At 37.0% G+C, this 21,945-nt stretch overlaps 1 protein-coding gene across 2 annotated transcripts in view; it reads left to right on the top strand.

Annotated features, from left to right (window-relative positions):
• The window catches only part of aff2 (AF4/FMR2 family, member 2), a 684,414-nt gene extending 665,840 nt beyond the window's left edge, over positions 1–18,574 (top strand). The window contains exons 21-24 of one of the 2 annotated variants that reach the window (XM_051935183.1): positions 4,143–6,842; positions 6,915–8,045; positions 8,134–11,803; positions 11,841–18,574. In XM_051935183.1, the coding sequence (XP_051791143.1) occupies positions 4,143–4,264 (122 nt within the window). In that variant the 3' untranslated portion in view covers positions 4,265–6,842; positions 6,915–8,045; positions 8,134–11,803; positions 11,841–18,574. Of the gene's footprint in view, positions 1–4,142; positions 6,843–6,914; positions 8,046–8,133 lie in introns of both variants that reach the window. The other variant, XM_028816861.2, reaches the window with a different exon arrangement.
• Positions 18,575–21,945: the final 3,371 nt, after the last annotated feature.

Below are 21,945 nucleotides of genomic sequence, written 5' to 3'. Positions count from 1 at the left end.
CTGTAAAATAATTGAGCCCCCAGACTATCTTCCTTTCAATGTTGGAAACAGCTGTTTTAAAAGTGAGGTGTAAGAAAACCCGCTTTGATTTGTCTTAATTGTAGTTCATCTGTTGTTTTATCTTGACCAAAATATAATGGAAAATTAAACCAAAATGTACAGATTTTATACACCATAACACCCTCCAACTAGAAGTCGTATACTGTCTCTTTGGCTTTACATGACCAAAGTTAGTGGAATATGGGACAGCCTTATAGCCACTAGTTCTCACATAAAAACTCTTATCTGACTTTGTCTCCCAACCGTCCAACTTGAGCTGACCCTCTAATGTACTCATTTCTAATCCTATCCATCCTCGTCACACCCAGTGCTTTCAGAGGCGAGATTGCGTTGGTTTGGTCATGTGCAGAGGAGAGATGCTTAGTATATTGGTAAAAAGATGTTATGGATAGAGCTGCCAGGTAAGAGGAAAAGAGGAAGGCCTAAGCGAAGGTTTATGGATGTGGTAAGAGAGGACATGCTGGTGATGGGTGTAACAGAACAAGATGCAGAGGACAGAAAGATATGGAAGAAGATGATCCACTGTGGTAACTCCTAATGGGAGCAGCTGATAGAAGAAGAAGAAGTGAGCCATTCACTGAGTTTGTCCTTATTTAATTGGAAAGTTGATGCGAATAGTGTGGTGTACTTATAAATGTTCTGTGTTAAATAAAAATTAAAACTCATCAACAGGCCTCACACTCCCATCTCTTTCAGGGGCAGATCCATCATCAGGGCATTCTGGGTGAGCAGTGGCCTTTTCACCAAGACTCTCAACCCCTACTTGAGGAAACAATGTTGACCCCCCATTCTGGATGAAGCCATCAAGTTTCTCTATAAAACAATTGTAGAAATAATGCACTATATTAGACTACTCAGTGTAAATAAATAAATGTAGATATCTCAAAATTAACTTAGGGTATGTCAGGAGCAAGCATTGAATTGCATGACAGCAGTGGGCAGAAAAATCCCCCAGAGGCACTTCTTAGCACCCATGGTGGATTGAGCCTCTAGCTAAAAGTACTTCAAAGAGATGCCTCCAGGAGGGGAGAGAGGGGATATTTTATGATGGCGTCCTGTTTTGCAACAACAGCTTGCAGTGTGACTGTCATTATAAGTTTGTTCAGGCATTATGCTTCTTTTGAGCTCAAGTTGTTTCCCAAGAGATTGCAGCATAGAACGCCACACTGGCTACTGTGGACTGATAGAACATTTCCAGCAGCCTGTTGTATACATCAGAAGATCTGATTCTCCTTAGAAAGCACAGTCTGGTCTGGTCTGTTTTGTACAGCGCCACTGTGTTGTCAAACCAGTCCAGTTTGTTGTTAATGTGAACCCCCAGGTACGTGTAGCTCTGTTGCACTTCCACATCGTCCCCCTGAATGGTAAATGTCTCAGAGACTCCTTGGCAAACTGGAAGTCCACCACCAGCTCTTTTGTCTTGCTGATATTCAGTTGCAGGTTGTTGTCACTGCACCACGAGATACAGTCCTCCACAACCTTCCTGTAGTCTCAGTTGTATGTTAATGCATCAAGATGCACAGCCTTGAGCTTTTTCTCCAGTCAATGAAGAATGAAGTTAAAGGCACTGGAAAAATCAAAGAACGTTATTCTGACTGTGGTGCCGGCTTTGTCCAAGTGGGAGTAGGTTCTGTGGAGCATGTTGATTACAACATCCTCTACACCTACAGTATATGTTTGAGATAGAGGAGATACAAAACATATCATCTAGGTTGGCATTTCATCCTCATTGCTGTTGTTTTGTAGAATAAAGTGCTGTAGTAGCTTTATGAATATATGCACATTTGTATGGTCAGAGTGTCTTTAATGCAATAGGGAGGGTAAACTCAATGACGCTGGCAGAGCTGCAGACAAAATGTTGGTTGCAAGTTTTTATTTTGAGATCTTAGTGACTTTTCCTCAGCCTGGTTCAGCTTATGTTAATTCTTTTGCAATAAATAAATAATAGTCTAAATTTGAGTAAGCCACCTTATTTCACAGTGTTCAACAGAAATGTAATGATTTATTTCATGACGTAGAAGTACATTATAAACAAGAATGGTGGTGTCAAATATTCATCCATCCATCCATTTTCCAACCCGCTGAATCCGAACACAGGGTCACGGGGGTCTGCTGGAGCCAATCCCAGCCAACACAGGGCACAAGGCAGGGAACCAATCCTGGGCAGGGTGCCAACCCACCGCAGGACACACACAAACACACCCACACACCAAGCACACACTAGGGCCAATTTAGAATCGCCAATCCACCTAACCTGCATGTCTTTGGACTGTGGGAGGAAACCGGAGCGCCCGGGAGGAAACCCACGCAGACACGGGGAGAACATGCAAACTCCACGCAGGGAGGACCCGGGAGGCGAACCCAGGTCCCCAGGTCTCCCAACTGCGAGGCAGCAGCGCTACCCACTGCGCCACCGTGCCGCCCGTGTCAAATATTTGATTTATTAAAACATGTGCATCTAAATTTTCTTGATTGTAATAGAAATGTGTCATTTTTCACCCTCTCATAGAGGTCCATAGAGGGCTAGATTCATAGTAAAGGATCAAAATTTAAAATAATATCACATTCCTAATCATTGTCCTTAAAATAATCAGAAATGATACCTCACATGCTTAAGTTTGAAATTGTCATTTTTAAAATTTTGGGAATGGCTGTTGGAGTGCTTGGACATCCGGTAAGGAATCAAATTTGAAAAATGTTGTATTTGTGATCAGCATAAATAGTATAAACAGACACTCATATGTGGGGAACATTAAATCTCTGCCACTCTACTTGGACCTGCCACATTGCAATATGAACTTAACAGTAAATGTTTTGCCAAGAACAGTCCATTCAAACAAATACAGCTCATTAAACCTCATTCATCTAACTTTTGCAACAGATCATCAAGGCAAGACCGGAGTGCTTCCAAAGTATTGCCATCTAATATTTAAAACTTATTCCATGTATATCTTTTTGTCTGTGTGAAGAATAACTATGTAACTTTGATACAAAATCTACCAATATCCATCATCTGTCTAGGTCCCAAATTCTTGTTTGAGATCCTTCTAATGTAACAAGTTTCACGGACCTTATTAATTCCTTTCATAGTTTTAAACACTTCTTCCATGTCACCTCTTAATCTCTGGGCGTGGATTTTTAATTCACATTATTACGTGAACATACTGATTTGGCATCACATCTGGAATAGTGCACAGCAATATGTTCTGTATGATATATACAGTATATATAATAAGCCTGAGCTGGAGGTCTTTTACACTGAGCTTAATTGATTGTGTCTAGCAACTATTATACTGAATAGTACACCATCTTACAAGTAATTTACCTTATGCCAGGGGGAAATTAAACAAAGTGAAAATACAAAACAGAAAAAAGTGAAAAGAGAAAATATTGGCATAGCAGTAAAGCTATTTACAATGGTGAATGAGTAAAGGGCAGAAAAAAGTAAAGAAGGTGAGATGGGAAACAGAGCTTTTGATAATGTCAGATTTTGAATGTAAAGCAAAGAGACAGATCTTCAATTTTAATTTGAAATTTAAATCCAAAAGAGACTCTGAGACAAGTGAGGTTTTTAATATTAATTTGTGTTATCTTTTCCAAAGAATGATTACGGTTTAATTTTTGTCACCCAGGGAGACATCTCTTCAAATTGGTCACATTTGTAAATTAGGGTGTTTGTAGCAGAAGCAATTTGTACATCCAGTATGCGCCAATGGAGGAAAAGGCCCCAGGACCTTTAGACAGACTGTGGTTTGATCCAGCTTAGCCAGATAATTAAGGTATTAAATGGAATGTAATGGAGATCATTCAGCTTCGGGCTTTTCCAAAATGTATTGAGGAAGGTGTTCCTACTAATACTACATACATGTATGTGTTGTTGGTGTTTGGGCTTTTCAGAGTCTTTGTGTGTTTTGAGTACATTCCCTTGGGACCCACTCTAAAGAAGTGACATGAAAGTGAAAATTTGGCCTTTTAAGTGGGTCTAGGAAGGTTAAGTTGACATTTGCAAATATGCAAACTTTAAAATTAAATTAAATATATGTTTTCCAGCTTAACAGATGCCTTTTTTTTCTCTTTTACAGAATTCTTTCGGGAGCTGGATTCTGTTCTTGAACCATTGACACTACACAGCAGCATGACAAGCTTGGTCCATTACGTACGGCAAGGACTTCATTGGCTCCGGATAGAGGCTCACTTGTTATAGTGATTGGACTACTACACCTTAACTTATACAGTGCATCTTCATCACTACCTCTGCCAGCATACCAGTTGTCACTTCAATGTGGCCATTACATCATCTGGAGTGTCTGGCTGTCCACTACACATGCTCTTCCTCCCCACCACACCACCACATCATTTCTTACCTACAGCACCCTGGCTATTTGCTTATTGGACATTAGCAGTGTCAGAGGACACTGTCTGCCATTATCCGTCTGAAGGTAAATTCTCTTGTCTCTCTCTGATTTACTCTTTCTTCCCAATTTACAAATGAAGTAAATGCCCTGAAGCAATCTCTAGCCATTTCTTAAAACTGTTATATGAAATATATTAATAACTAACAGTAATTCAAGCGCACTTTGAAAAAAGTGCACAGTGTATTGGGATTAAAATATTAGACAAACCGCTTTTAAACCTATTCTCAACAGTTTTTCTTTATAGCAGAATTCACTGCAATGAATGTTAAATCCTGAAAAGCTTTCTCCTTCAGTTTGTAAGTGTTGACTTTGAGTAACCTGATTGACTCGTACGCTACAATAAGAGGGGTCATAATTGTCTAACTCATAGTTAAAGCAAAATAACAATGACTTTCAAGTCAAAGCTAAATAAAGTTTAGCAGCTATTTACATGTATACATCACAACCATATGGATTGTTGCCTACTCTGAACAGGATTTTTGATTCTCATCACTCTTACTGGCTTATGAGTTCATTGGCTCACTCAGTGTCAACACTACCGCAACTGTTGTATCAGATAAGATTTGTTTTTCCCTAAATATCCCAACTCGGTTTCTTTGCATTACCATTCCCTTTACCTTAAAGAGTTTAATGGTGGGGAAGTATCCTGTTTCAGCTAGCACAATTCCAGGGACCAATTCTGGTTTATTCTATAAAACAAAGAAACTTGAATCAGTTAACAGGCAAAGAGAGAAAGACTAGAGCAAAAACTAACAAATCAATATCCATCAGGGTTTTTTCTTATTAAATAAAAAAATGACAAATTCAATGATGAATTAAAATTGTGGAGAACCAAGGCACACCTGATATTTATCAAGCTTCTGCCTGGGCCTTCTCTAGCATACAGACGGACGTTACGGCCTTTCGTGGTTTGGGGGGTGCCATCCACCTTGTCAAACCTGAGCATGTGAAAGTGGCAAAACATTTTTTTATTATTGTTTTATTTTGCATGTAATCAAAACGTTGCTTCTGTAAAAAAGAAAAAAAAACAATGCTTTACAAACTTGTAAAATAGAACTGTTCTTTTTAACTGTGCAAATCCCTTTTTTATTCAATTTTTCAGATACTGGATGCATTGGTGCATTCATTTTTTATGCATTCCTCCCGGCAGTAGAAGAAAAACTTAGAGCAGATTTTCATGTGTTTTCAATCTTTATACGATGTTAAAAAAAAAAAGGTCCACGATATTCAAGTAAACCTTTTGTTTTTCTTTATGCAAATAGTAAATCTCAATGTGAGAAACATATATACACAAAGAAGGTACCTTATGCCTGAGATAAGTGTGATATCCAGCTGACAGCTGGTTGGCATTCTGTTTAATCCTTGTAGATTTTCAAATCATGAACTGTGTTTACACATGTAATTCCTTGCAAATCAGCAGTAGAAATGAACAGGAAAGAATCTCTTCAATATCTTTTTGTATGTAGGCAGATTTGGCATCTGATTTGGACAAGTTTCACGTTCTATTTATTTATTTATTTGTTTTATTTTATTGTTATCCACAATTCTGTGATGACAGTCCCTAAATGTATATAGTAACAGATTGCAAGTGAGTGTCAGTATATTTCTGTATGGCTGTGCCTTGTTCAGGGTATCTGCGGACTGCCTGATGACAAAGGAGCAAATATGGAGTCGTAACCCCTTAACAGAGATGCCCAGTCAACTCCATAGGGAAACAGCAGCATGTTCACCTGTGTGCATTCCATACTTTGAAACGATAGTAGTAGTAGTATTTGTGTAAATATTATTTGCACATAAGCAAAAACATTGCTTCCTTCTAAGAATGACTTCCTGTGCAATTACTACAATAAGAAAAAAAAGACACTTTGGAAAGAATGCTTACAGAGGATGCCTTATCGCTGTTCTAATAGATGGCTTCTGGGCGGGTATTCTGTCCTGTGCTCTGCAGATGCTGCCTAACCTTCTTAGTAGGCGGCGGTGCCATTGCTGAATGTGAGTTGCAACTGAAGCTATGAGGCTTGTGCGGTGCAATGATAATTAGCTTTAGCCATACTCTAAGTGCAATATGGCTTCTGAAAATACTGAGCCACGTTAGGGTAGGCTAGGGTTACATTTTCCATGCCTTAATTGTTGCTACATTCAATGAATATTCCCTTTATTTTAGCTCTTGTTCTTGTTATTTATTTTTTTGTTATTGTATTATGGGTTTCATGTCTTTGTTGCATATTTTCAATCTTTACAGATTTATATAGATAACAGGGTTGTATTATCTTTTTTAATTTAAAGCGGTATGATAGCCACTTCACACTCGCGCCACCCAGTCTCTGCACATGACAAGGATTTGGCCGTTGTAGACTACTTTTTTGTGTAATAATAATAATAATAATTCATTACATTTATATAGCACTTTTCTCAGTACTCAAAGCGCTATCCACACAGGTAGTCTTGCTGGTAGTGTCAGTTTCATACTGACCAATCATTCTAAATTTAAAGTAAAGAATTATTTTTGACATATTGGAGACTGCAATCCCACCCGATCTAATTACTGAATTTCTAGACTTCTGATGCCTCTTCTTAAATTCTGTCTTGCCAGTTGTTGGTTTTACTGTTGGAATTGCAGTTTTCCTTTGCAGCTATTTGTGTTTATATTTTTTTTTTACACTCCAGCCTACTAAGAGCAGACATTTCACGACCCTGCTCTTCAAATTAGCAAAGATCCATGGAAAAGAATAAACAGCAAGCAGCAATGCAATTGTGTTTGTAAAGTCAATATGCATACAGTTTCTTTTAATTCTCGGTGCATTAAAAAAATGAAATGTACAAAGAAATGTACTTAATAAACTTGGAGAAGTTTACAGTTCATAGAAAGAAAAATTATATTTGATAGTAATTAGGAGTATCACTTTGGTATTATTCTCAAACTTTATTACACAAGACAGCATTATAGATATATAGTCTGATTCATTTCAGGAGAAGTAAAGATGCATTCGTCAAAAACATTCTTATTTGTAAATAATTTTTATTGAAGATTCATTTATTGTAAAATGACACCATTTTTATTCTGTAATTCAGAATTTGAAGGATAATCTTTTAAAAAATGTTTAGATGCATAAGTGTATGAGTTAATTAAGCACAAAGAAAGACAAGCAGTATTAGGATGGCGAATTGACCACATCTCAGGTCACACATTTATACAGAATAATCAGATAACCTTTATAGAAAAGAGAATTAAGTATTTTCTTTGCCAGATGAAGCCTTGCATCCACGAGAAAGAGAATCAAGATCATACTGTGTAGGCCATCTTAGAGGTGCGGAGGCATTGGGTAAGCCAATGATTCTCAAGTTCTGTCTCTATGGCTGCAGGTTTTATGCAAACCAACCTTGCCTTTAATTAGGCAAGCAATTCAGAACAAGCATTTACCTACAGTATGTTACCTAGAGATAATTCAGTATTTTTATCTTGCTTTTTATCATCACCTTGATCATTATTTTCATTCTTTTTTTCCAGGAGTTGTTGTTATTTAACACGTTGTGTACGAATGAGCACACACTAGTGGGTATGACACTAAAGTACTGCAGCTGCAGCCTTTTAGTATTCAGTGTTGTTTGCCCCGGTAACTATAGCATTGTCATTATTAGAATGTAATTAAGGCCAGAGGGAAAAAAAAGTGAATTAATAGGAAAACAACAAAAGAGAATAAAGCACTTAAAGCCATTGGAAAAACACAAACATATCAAAATTGGTTGTAGACTATTACATTTTTCTGAATGCAAAATAAGCGAAACAAAAGACCAGCTAATTAAATGATGAGATGAATTGGAAGTAAAATGACCTGCCGCGGGGACACCTCAGGGCTGAACATGAGGACCACTACTATTAGCTGATTGACCAAATCTGTTGCGCCAGAAATCTCAAAAGTCCATGACATGTAGACAAAGCGAACTCGTCACCAGGGCATGCAAACCATTAGCATGAGGCTGTACCGTTCAAGGGATTACTTTACACTCAGTAAAGCTCCACCTACATAATAAAACTTTAGGAACTATTTTTCTACCTGAAAATCAAAGATGTCATTAACAACACTGCAACCTAAGCTTTTTCTAATGAAATAATAGTTTTGTACTTTACTTTTACTTGTTATACAGTTATGAAACTATGTTTGAGTGCAGCTCCTTTTTCCAGATTTTTGCTTAGTTATGCAAATTTTGCCCCCCTCCCCACACATTGCTACCAACTGTCTGCAGTTATCAGGAACAGTTTGTAAATTTTCAAGTGGTTTTTGCACAGCTGCTGAACGCTCACGCAAAGAGGACTCATTCTGTTAGGGAAATCTGTGCTTCATTGGCAAACGGATCTCTGCTGCACAGAGCATTGGCACTTTCAGTCAGAGCGAGCCCAGTGTAAAACAAAGTAGGTTTAACATTGCCAGGCATGGGTTTGGCAAAGGCAGCACAGCATTCTTGCCTTGCACGTTTGTCACTGTAAGGTGGATCTGTTCAGTTTCATCTAGGAATATTTAACTTTGCCTAATGAGGGTCTCAAGAAACAGTAAAGCTATTTAATGGCCTTATGTATCCAATAAAAAAGAAACAGCTGGAATTTGAATATGCCTGGAATGACAAACAGTTGCTAAAGAAGAGAGATCTTCAACGATCTTTCATTCTTGGCAGCACGGCATGTCTTTGTGCGTCAGTCCTCAATGCTGTGATTCTTCAGGCACAAGTGAACTTGCAGCTGGAGGAATAGAGTGAAGAAAAAAGAGGAAAAACTGTACTTCACAAAATTTAGTGTCAAATAATAGTGAAGTAATGGGAAAGTAGTGCCACTCTACAATAAGTGTCCATATTTTATTATTAAGTGTGAAACTGTAAGATATTCTGCAATTTTTAGCTAAAAAATATAAATGAAGGCCCTTTTGTTATTTATGTTGTTCCAGTGTTAATGAATGTTAAATACTGTAATTAAAGACTAATATTATTCCACTATTTATGACAATCATTTAAAACTATAGGTGACTTACAAAGTTCAAAGTTACAAAGTTTTCAAATACAGTTTCTCCACAATTAAAGCACCAACAGCTTAGCTGTGCAGTAAGTCTGAGGTAAGAAGTGAGGATTACAGTTCAACACTTCTTCTGAAGCCACCAAAAATAATGTGTAATATTCTTAAAATGACTATCAATATGCACAGCTATGGCTTTCCTTTATGTTTATCTTTATACATCCTTATTTAGTCTGCAATCTTTAGGTTTACCCCTTAGGCACATAAATGATTATATACTAGTGATTATGTATAGGGTACCATGAATATCGGTATGGATGCTGAATCTTCTTGCAAATGTAAAAATTAAGACATCCAGAACATTTAAGATAGACTTTTGCATGGGAAGATTGCCATCTACTCTTACTGTCTCTAATCAGATGAGCTCTGCAAAACCTAAAGGGGAACACGATACCTTACCGCACAGCACTACTCAAGCTCCATCCATATTTCATATTACATTGAAGGAAAGCTGCTTATTAATAACACCATATTGGCACAGATTTGAAAAGATATATAACATCTTATCTACAGTATACATACATGTCTGCAACAGATTATGTTGTTTTCATTTGAAAAATCTGTAGGTGGATTGCAGTGCTTAGCCATTATATATTTTTTTTTTTTTGACTGTCTTGTTTTTGATGTAAAACGGTAACTTCATACATTTTTCTGTAGTGTTCCAAATTCAGTATTCATTCGAACATGAACTCTCTGCTAGTAACAAAGTGAAAGTGCTAAGCTTGAGAGTAAAAAATAAAATCTATCTATCTATCTATTAGCAATATTCATCTAGAAAATATGTAACGGAGGATCACCTTGGCACAAAACATTGCTTATATAACATAGCAGCACTGTGAAAAAGCAAATTATATCAGAAATAAATTAACAAAAAAAATGTGAAACATTACAAACGACTTTGATAGGCATGTCTACAATTAGTTATTTATTATCATCACCACAGTACATCTCAGTAATTTCAGAATACAAAAGAAAATGAATCAAGTGCTCATAAACAATTTCTCTAATCTATAATAATTTGAGTTCAATGGGGAATCCCATTTTTACATTTATGAAAACATGAAACCTATAAAATATTTTTATTTATATATTAGACATTTGGCATTTATGATGATGCCCAATTTACTGCAAAATTAATAATCAAAAAAATTATAAGCAGTGGTAGTAGTTGAACATTTTTTTTCTAAATGTCATATTTAAGCAAAAAAAGTAATACTTGATGTAGGTGATGCATAAAAGTTACTTGTGATTTACACAGGTTCATTGGTAACTCTGAAACGCATATCGCATACAAATATTGAATTGGTTAAGACTACTTCTTTATTGACAATTTGGATGTGCACATATTTTTATTGTAATCCAGAAATGTACACAATCATCCAGTTTGCATGAGTGAAGGTTAAAATCAAGAAAATAAGACCTCAAATGATTTTGTATTTCCAGTATCATTATAAATGTGACTAAAAATCCTAGGGTTAAAACAGTACATATTCATTTTTTGCAAATCTTAACTCCCTTAATTTTTGGTTTAGAAAAATCATTAGATAAACAGGTCATAATTGTTATGCTAATAGCTCAAACTACTAACCACTAAGCAAAAAACGATACCTGCATGAAGTATAAGAGAATCAATATCTGAGATTGCATTGAATAATTGTAACAAATTAACTGCTGAGTTTGTAGAGTGTTGTTCACAATGGCTGGATGTAGACAATGTACATATGGAAGAAAAGGAAAATTAGTAAAATGTCATTCAAGCTTTAATAATATGCGACAGAAGCAGACTCCACTGAATATCCACATTTTAAATGGACATCTGAATTTTTGTGTTTCATGAATATTTAAGTGCCAGTAACTGTAACAATCACTCTTACTGTGTACATGTGCTTGTTTGATTATCTGCTTTAAGTATTAGTGGCACGGGGGTTTGGGTTCAAGGCCAAAGAAGATGAAAAGGACACTGGGCTGGGGAGAATCGGTAAAATAGGGAGTGAGTAAGACATTTGACAGCTAAAGGCTACATCACATTACATGTCTTTTCCAGCAAATTTTTAGTCATGACCTTCATTTACATTATCTTAAAGAGTTGGAGGCAGTATGCGGTGCACTCCTGTGAATCCAGTCACATAATGTGACGTGACCAGTGACACGCTCCAAATAGTCTGTGACTTGCCCTGATTAAATCAAATAAGTTTGATTTTGCCTATAGTTGTAGGGGTGGGTTTTGTGTGCAAGAAGCTGACAACCAATGAATGCTCATCTGAAAGTAAAATTCATATATTGCCCAGTGTAGTGCAATGCAGTCAATGAACATTAGCACAGCTACAGTTTTTACTCCAAAATATTGATATATTGGGTCAAAACTTAGGGACATAGTCTAATCATAGTCTAAATCTTCACTTTAATGTTTCATCCAGGGGCTATGTGTTGAAATTTAATAAAACATTGTTATCTAGTTTGATTTTTGCATTTCAAAATTAAATATATTATCTCTTATTAACCTTTTGCTGCTTGGGGAACTGAAATTTAAATGTGCTTTAACTATCCAAAGTAAAATAACATGTTAGAAAACAGGATTGGAGTACTTAAACATATTTTGGCATAAAACAATTGTATCTTAGATATGAATAATAAAGTTGTGTTTATCTGTAAAAATATATTTTATAGCTGTTAATCATGAAACATAACATTCTTGAGAAAATACTCTTGTTGTCCACATCAAAGGAAAAGAGAATACAACAGTGTATATAGCCCCACTTTATCTAAAGTACCTGAAAATATTTTTTAAACTCATATTTTTATTATCCTGATGCACATTTTGTATTTTTTTTATTTCAAACTGTGCAAGTTAGATTATCTTGTTAGATAATGCAATTTAAATATCCTTTCATTAAAAAAATTGTATTAAGAACTGCAGGAGGCTTAAACAGGGCTGCATTTTACAAGCTGTCTATAACAAGATTTACTGCTCCTTCTGGTATTCAGTTGTTACTTTCTTCTGTTCACAGAGGGTGTCCAAGATGTTCTCATATGATGAAAATAAATCAGCAAACTTCAGTACGTATACTGAGTAATAACAGTGTTAAAGATCACAAGGTATTCATTTTAATGCTTAAAATTAAAATGAGCCTTAACGGTGGATAATGTTTCCTTTTATTGTGTCTTCTCTGGCTACAGATGTTTAATGCCATGAGGCCAAGTGTTGCTGCTGTTAGTTACAGGAAAGTTTCCAGCCATATAAATGAGCCTAATGCTGCCCTGCTTGAGCTCCGGCTACATAGTTGTGATGCGCTTACCATGAGAATTACAGAAGGGAAAATACCTGCAACAGATGCAGGAACGTGTTTAGCAAAACCTAACCAGTAGAGATTTAAGAAAGAGTATGTATGTATTAAAGTTTGTATTACAGATTTGCAGTTCCTATCAAGTTACCAACAGTGTTGGAGATAACACATTAAAAGTAACTTGTTATGCAGTCAGATTACTGTTTAATAACAACAACAACATGTATTTCTGTAGCACATTTTCTTACAATAATGTGGCTGAAAGTGCTTTACAGGATAGCATATAGTAATATAGTATATTACAAGAAAAGAAAAACAATTAGGATTAGGCAATAATATAAAAAAAAATAAGAACTAAAAAAAACCAAAAGGGTACAGTCAGATGGCTGGGAGTTCAGAAAAAACAAGAAAGATAAAAGAAAGAAAAACACCATTTAGGCTGGACAAAAACCACAACAAAGCAAAACAAAATCTGCAGGGGTTCCAATGCCAAAAGATCACACAGTCCCCACTGGTCGTTCTGCATAACATAAGTGTTCTAACTCAGTCCTCTCGGTTTTCATGCTTCACATGATGAAGTTGGTCTCGTGGACAGCTGAGATACCCGCCTTCATTATGTCATCACAGGTGGCTGCACGGTGACAAATTAAAAATAACATAACGCAGTACTTATTTTATCAAAGTAAAAAAACCTGTATTACTTAAAAAAAAAAACAAATACTACCGAAGCTTCTGTCCAAAACAAACAAACAAAAAATGACTATGTCATTTATTTCTTCAGTAGCATGATGTGTTACATCATGTGTGCTCCGGCTCTCTGGGAGAGGTAAAGCACATGCGTAATGTGCAATCTAGTGAGAAGAACTGAACACAAGTTTCAAGTATATGTTGAATTCGATATATGCTGAGGGGTAAATTTGTTTCAGCTGAGTTCAGGGTCACAGGGAAGCAGTGATTATCACAGCAGCACTGGGTGCAAGGCAAGAAGCAAATGTGGTGGGTGACATGCCAGTTCTTCGCAGGGCTCAGTCACGCAGCCAAGTACAAAAGAGTGTGCTGTGTACTGTCCAGTAACAGAAGCCTAATAATAAAGTGACTGTTTAATTTTAATGTATCTGTTTGCTATAGATATTCTGAAACAGTGTGATCTGGTGACACACTGACCAGTGTTCATACCTCGAATCTTTGAAGATGGCAAAAGTGGATGGACGTTATTTACGTTACAGCACATGAAGGACTGACACATATTTATAAAACACAAGAAAATGACAGCTTTTCTCATCAGTTTCCATATACAGGCTTATGACTTAATAACAATGCTGGGCAGTGAAATGGCAGTTTTTCATACAAAAGAATAAAAAGCAACACACTGTTTGCAACCCATTAGTAAGTAACTGTATAATGTTTTATTTATTTGTTTGTATGTAATGAGTAATGTAGCTAAATTGCCCTGAAAAATAGCATTCCCCAACACTGGTTACTAATATATATTGTTTCACAGGTACCATAGTACCAGATGTGAGACAGAAATCAACTTTGGAAGACCGCACTCACAGAAACGCCCCATCAGCACATATCGAGCCAATTTAGAACTGTCAGTAAAACCAACATGTCCGTGTTTGGGATGTAGGAGGAAAACAGAACATCCACAAAATACCCACACAGACACAAGGAGCTTATTTATGCAAACCCCATGTTGAGACTCTGAAGCAGCCACCCGGTAGGGGTATTGACTAAACTCAATATATACGCTAAAGATCTAATATTAAATAAACAAACAAATACAGGAAGTAACTGCAAACTTCACCTTCAACTCAGGCCCCTCAGGCCAGCGGTAATAACCACTGTGACACCCCCTGTGCTAGAATCAAGTTTGTTTGTTGTAAAAGGTGCTTTCGGGTCAGTAGTCAGTAGCACTGTGATTATTTTACTTGTGTCTCAAGTTGACTGTTCAAAACAATTAAAGCTGTGGAACTGAGAACAGCGAAGCTGGCAAGTCTCATTTTATCTTTTAGAGAAACCTGGAAAGGAAATGAGAGCAAACAAACAATTGTTGGCAACTGTCACACACTGCACTTAAAAAGGAGACGATTCTCTCTATTTTTTCCCAGAAGCATTATGAATAATACAAATGGAGCCAGCATAGTCTGGCAAACTAAACTAAAATTACTGTGTACTCCGCACACTATATTTTTCTGCAAAGAACCTTACATTAAGAACAAAGATTATCTCATTTTGGGAATTTCTTTCACCTTCTTTCTCCCATTCAAGAGTGTAAAACAAAATGTAAGCACTGTAATTCCTAATTTCTGACACATGAAATAAAAAGGCACATCTTTTGAGTACCAGTGGTTAAGGAATCAGTTGAAGGTATCCTTTTTCCAAAATATGCATAAAAATGTCTCTGTATATGCAAAAAGTTGATATTATGCATTTCTATTTTCTAAATTTCATTCTTCTTTAAAATGCTGATTCTAAGTAGGACAATGACAGGCCCAACACCGCTTTATTTTCCAAAATTTTGACAAGTCGAGATGTGAAGTCAGTCAGTCAGACAGACATTTTCTAGCCCGCATAATCCTGCTGGAGCCTATCCCAGCTAGCACAGGGCATAAGGCAGGAACAAATCCTGGACAGGGTGCCAGTCCATCGCAGGGCAAACACACAAACACCCACCAACCACACAGTAGGGCCAGTTTAGCATTGCCAGTTCACTTAACCTGCATGTCTTTGGATTGTAGGAGTAAACACCAGGCACCTTGAGGAAGCCCACGCAGACACGTGGAGAACATGCAAACCCTGGCCTCTTTACTGCAAGGCAGCAGCGTTACCACTGCGCCACCCCGGTCTGCAAAGTGCTGTTTTCAATGACATTACCCAGCAACTTGTTCCATGCATCCCATGGGTCTCTGTGAAGAACAGGGTCCTTCAAAATGTGTTCAAAAATAGAATTGGTAGTTGTACAGCATTTAGAGACTTTCCCTTTGGAATCATTTATGCAGGTCTGATTAAGACTCAAGGTATTCTTCTTTTTAGTGTATTTTCATATTCATTACACTGTGGTAAAAAAAACTATACTTAAATCTGCTTGCGCAGTAATTTAGATGGAAATATCTGATTTCCACAGCTTTTTTCAAAAGAAAGTGAGCATTCGCTAGAAGAGTCATCCTAAGCACGGCTTCCAGATGAATGTAACAAAAGCAATGAGCAAAGAACTGACCCTTGAATGAGGAGGATACTTTAAAATGAAGGAAGCCTGGCTCAGCGTAGAACTGGGGGGAAGGAAAACAATGAAAGTGAAGCTGTGCTCGTGAATCATTTGTTCTTATTATGCAATTTCTTGTTAAGATTTTACATGTCTGCGGTGGGCTGGCGCCCTGCCCGGGGTTTGTTTCCTGCCTTGCTCCCTGTGTTGGCTGGGATTGGCTCCAGCAGACCCCCGTTACCCTGTAGTTAGGATATAGCAGGTTGGATAATGGATGGAAGGATGGATTTTACATGTCATCCTCATGTACCTGTGGGTTTTCTGTAGGGTGTCCACATCTCTACCTAGAGACACTTCAGAGCCCAAACTAAAGTGTGTCCCTGTATCCTGCAACTGGCAAACTTACAATCCAGCAGCCCCTTCTTGCATGCAGCCCAGCATATTCATCAAGACAAATCAGGAAAAACAATCAATGAACAGAAAGTATTCCTTTTAATCTTGCCTTTGATTGGATGCTTTACTCAAACCGAAAAGCCGACAGCCTTGTTCATTTCCAGAATGCCCCAGAAATCAAGTGATTAAACCATATGGGTTTTATCTGCCTTAATGGGCCCTTTGTCTCATCATTAGGCATTGTCTGTCTCTAGACAGGTACATTACAAGTAGATTGGTGCCTTTTGAAGTTCATCTGTTACCCATTTGTTTGTTTTCCTTTTTTAATATAAAAGTGTTCCATTAAAAATTAGCTCTAATTTAATGTTCCCTGCTGGAAACATTCTATTAGCTCTGCAAATTAAATGTCACAAATAGCATTTAATTAACATATAACAACATACAGTGTTGGTCAATTAAAGGTCTAATAATTCAGCGCTAATCAATGCTTAATAAGAAACTTGACAGTTTACAGCCTCATATCCATTTAATATTAATGGCCGTTTATTGACAATGGATCTTAAAAATATATATATATATATTGCAGTAGTCTTTTATTAAAGGTTAATGAAATATAGAATGTTCAGTTAGTTAATTAAAATCCAGTGTTGGAAAATCATTCAACATTATGGTCCTGAAATGCAGTAGCAATTAAACTGTCTTACACTTTTATGAAGTGATTCCCTGGGTATTTATTTGTGTGTTTTGCACATAGATGGCTTTTATTTACCCATTTTCTGCCTTTAGATAAATATGAAGGAATCATGAAGGAAACAGACATTTTAAAACTTGCGCAAAGTACTCGAGCATTATTAAAGCCCCAAGTGTGACAGACACTTCATTGTCAATGATGTGCTTATTTCAGTAAAGAATGCTTAGCCTTTTTTAGCCATTCACTGCTGTTATAGCAATGAGAAGTGAGTGCCGTGTGTGAATGAGTGAGTGTGCGTGTGTGTGTGTGTGTGTGTTATGTATGTTTAATGGTTGATGCAACCATTTGTGTGTGTTGACTTTCCGCCTTTGTAATTTCCTTTTTTTTTACACCTGCACTTACATTGCAGTGCTGCTGCTTCGCCACAAGGTGTCTCTTCTTTTCTGGTCCGATTTCTACATAACATGTATACTAAATAAAAGTGGTGGGAGACGTATTACAAATCAATGGTTTGGCCATTCAAAGCTAAGCCATTGTGTTTTCTTTTACTTTGTGTGTGTCCATTAAGTCAGTGCTAGTGCTCAGAACTGATGAATGTAAAATCAACGGAGTGTTTCAGTATTAAAATGCACTTATGTTTGGCCCCAAAAGTATTCAATGAAATGCACCCTATAAAGATGGGAAAGATTTCTGTTGTTTGCCAAAGGTGAGGTCCCGTTTTCTCTTTCAGTCTTTTTTTTTTTTTTTTGCACACCTCACTCTAATTCAACCAGCATAAAATGCAATAATTATTTAAAAAAAAAGTATTCTGACATGTCTTTTATTGTTGTGCAGTGAATTCTGTGCATTTAGATTAAGCAGGGCAGGCAAAGCTTGCCCCGTTCAAAAATAACACGACACCATGTCCTCAGTTGAAGAAGGTTCCCTTCATTCCAGCTCCTTTGACTGTGGTGTAATTGCCAATTTTGAAAAAGGTTGTAAAAATGTAATGCAACGACACGAGATGTCTTTGTTCAGGCATGCTATCCTTGTAAAGTTTTTAGCTAGTCTGTTTTTGTACAGAGCGGGATAACTGTTGACCTGTTGATTAATATTGTAAAGTTGTAAGGGTTGATTTTTATCGCTTTATGTATAAATAAAAGTATCTGGCTTGTTTTGCTTTGTACTTCAAAAAGTGTTGCACAAGTTTTGCTTTTTATTTTTTTCTTTTTGTATGTTTTTTATTTTTTTAATTCTGCATATTGTATGTTTATTTTATATTAAAACAGTAATATGTAATGTACAAAAATTTAAACAGTAGTTATGTTGTTTTTAAATGTTTCATGTCTGTAAAAAAATAATAATATTGTAAGAGCTAGTATGGCTATGTCTCTGAAAGAGAACTGTGTTATACTAGTGGTACATTGGATTACAAAGAAATGCAATTTAAAAAAGGGGTTTTTATTAAAAATGTCTGCAAATTCACTTTCTGTGTCAGTTTGTTTTGTAAGATTGACAAAAAATTCTATGTGCAGCATTCACTGGGAGAACTGGAGCTGCAGGGTAAAAATGCATTTTATTTATAGAGCACCTTCCCCATGTTCAAAGAGCTTTGGGTGAATGTAGACGACCAGTTCCGACTTTTCTAGGTCTTTTCTACTTGGACCACCAGTGGAACAGACTGAGGAAGATGAATTCAGTGGAAGAGGCTTGCTAGAGTCAGAGACACTGTAGTGGCCATTTGGCGTCTGTGTAAAATGGCTAAAATGCTTAGGAGAAGAAAGTTTTTAATTAGAGAGTCATGTAAACTGCATGTATATTTTAACCGAAAGGAGACTGGTCTACGTTCTAACAAACAAATTAGTTACAGACACCAAACAGTATCTGTTGCATTCAACCTGAAAATGGCCCAGAGTGGTCATTTATGCCAGCCTACAGACGAATTCCAAAACAGTCACAGGGCACCAGATATCTAGGGATGCAATTTGGTGCCCTCTGGTTCTAGTAACCTTTTGAACCCTTGCTTTTTTTCTATTTCTAGTCTATCTGCACTCTTCTTCTGGCATTTCTCTTTAGTGCCTACGAAAAGTGTTCACCTCCTTGAAAAGTTTTCACATTTTACTTTTTATACAACATTCAATCAAAATAGATTTAATTTGGCTTTTCTAAATACAAAATAAAACACAAAATAATTGATTTCGCAAGTGTTCACCACCTTCAATTCATTATTTAGTGGAAGTACCTTTAGCAGCCATGACAGGCTTGTGTCTCCATTAGCTTTGCACATTTGGACACTGCAGTTTACCCCATTCCTCTTTATAAGATTGCTCAACCCATCATGTTGGGAAGGGGATCATGAGTGAACAGCCTTATTCATGCCCATGTATAACTTCTGAACTGGATTGAGATCTGAACTCTGACTCGTCCACTCCAGAACATGAACATTGTAGGATTTTAGCCATTTCTGTGAATCTTTGGCCTTTTGCTTGGGGATGTTGTCTTGCTAACAAAGAAATTCTCTCCCAAGGTGTAGGTTACATGACATTTCCCCATATTTTGCTGCATACATTTTACTCTCTACCCTCAAAAGGTCTTCCAGAGCCTGCTACAGAAGAGCATCCTCACAGCATGATGATGTATTTCTGGGAATGTGCAGTGTTCAAACATAGTGTTTAGTCTGAGGGCGAAAAATCTCAGTTTTGGCCTCTTTAGACCATAGAATGTGCTTCCAACTGACTTCAGAGGTCCTCCTGGGCTTTCTGGCACACTGTCTGTGAATTTTCCTTAACAGTAGGGATGCAACTAATGATTATTTTGGAAGTCGACTAATCGTTCAATTTTTTTTTTTGATTAGTTGATTAGTCACGATTATTTCATGCCTGACTATTTTGATGCCTGCAACCTGTGGTTACACATCCTGTTCTGGCCTCCAGTGCATGGCTTACCTCATCTGCTCACATCTGTTAACCTGTGAATGTCACCCTGATGTCTCTGCATTAACACGATTAAAATTAATAATAATCAAATTAAAATACCGTAACAACCAGTGAAACATATGAATTTGAAAGTAATCAGATGTTTTATATTAGTGTGACCATCACAATAAAAAAGAAATATATTAAACAATGCAAACTAAAGTCACTAAACAAAAAAAGTGCATTTAACTTAACCAAAAATGGCCACTGCTGTGTCTTAAAGTCCAAAAGTTTAAATAAAGCTTCAACTCAAATAAAATAAAACAATAATGTACAGTTTCAGTACATCTTTCAGTAAAAGATTCAGTTCATATATTCCTGATTGCAGTGCAGGAACGTGAGCATTTTGACATGCTATGGTGTGAGGCTGGCTCTCTTCTTTGAGACAATGTTCCCAGCTGCTGAGAAGAGACACTCAGAGGGAGTAGAGGTAGCAGGAATACACAAGAATGATTTTGCAGACAGAGAAAGATGTTTTAATCATCACACTCTGAAGGAAAAGTGTTGTAGTTTATCACATCATGTACTATATTATGCCAAAATAAAAAAATAATGGACTAAAATATGTAACAAGCTAATTACTGATATACTCCAAAACACAAGTTAACTAACATTAGTTAGAGATGGTTTACTATTCATATGAACTCAAATATTATATGAAAAAAGAAGAAAATAAAAACTAGGACAGCTCAGCTACTCCTATTCACTTGTTTACTATAGCTCCAAACATGTTAGCAAACATAATTGAAATTATGTTCACTTAACCCTTAAATCACTGGAACCGGCTGAAGTGCCGGAGCTGAGTATATTCGGCGATGTATATTCATTGAACCCTGCAATATTTGCTTCACAGACCAATTTGCCAGCACACTGGAGGTCATTAGTCAAAGCCGTATATTCGTTGAGCAGCCAGCTCACGACCACTGCTGGCCCCAGCAGAACTGCAGCCCCACTTTCTCTGGGATTCAGCCGCTGCACTAGATGAGCCTGCAATCATCAGCGCTTACCTCTGTGTATTTGCGCGCAGCCAGTTCAAGCGCAGTTGGCTCGGTGATTTACTGAATTTCACCAATGACTTCAGCTGCACCTTGAACATATAATAATAGATTATTGCAGTAGTTTTTTTTATAGTGTTTTCAGTTAATTTGCAGTGTGTAAAATGATCAGTGTTGCAGTAATTGTGATGCTCTTTGCATGAAAAAAAATACGTGTTCCATTAAAATTTCACATTTTCTTTGTGAATTGTGACGTTTACTTAAAAAGTGCAGCTAAAAAGTATTTGGCGTCCAGGGGTGCATTAACCCCCAAGTATGTGTCGGTTAACTATCATTGTACGAAACCTTGATATGCACATTATAGTACAAACATCAACGTTAACACGTGACACTAACTTTACTTGCTAAAACTTACCTCTCAAGAGATGGCAGCATCACAGCTCCAGGATGCTTGTGTTTCAGATGCTCATGCATCTCAGTGGTGCTGCCATGAAAAGAAAGCTCCGCTTTGCGTAATCTGCATTCAACTTTTTTTTCTTTTTCGGTGAAGTGCTCCCACACTTTAGAAAGTTTCTGTCTCAATTTTTTTCCATCTCCTTCCCCCTCCTCTATGCGACTCGCCATTGCAACCACATTTATTTTCCTCAACATTTGTCTTCTCCTCAGACGTTCTTCATTGGTAGGACTGTGTGCAGTCTTGACAAACAATAACAAACAATACTGCCCCCAGACATTCATGTAGTGCATTGCAGTTACAAAAACCAATGTGGTTCTTTGTGACTGGAGCCTCTATTGAAGGTTCTGTTTATGATGCGTCGACAATAAAAAATCCGCGTTGACGATTTTTTGTAGTTGACATCGTTGATTACATCGACTAATCGTTGCA

The sequence above is a fragment of the Erpetoichthys calabaricus genome, chromosome 12 (genome assembly GCF_900747795.2).
Source record: "Erpetoichthys calabaricus chromosome 12, fErpCal1.3, whole genome shotgun sequence".
NCBI lineage: Eukaryota > Metazoa > Chordata > Cladistia > Polypteriformes > Polypteridae > Erpetoichthys > Erpetoichthys calabaricus.
This window is presented reverse-complemented; position numbering and strand designations above follow the sequence as displayed.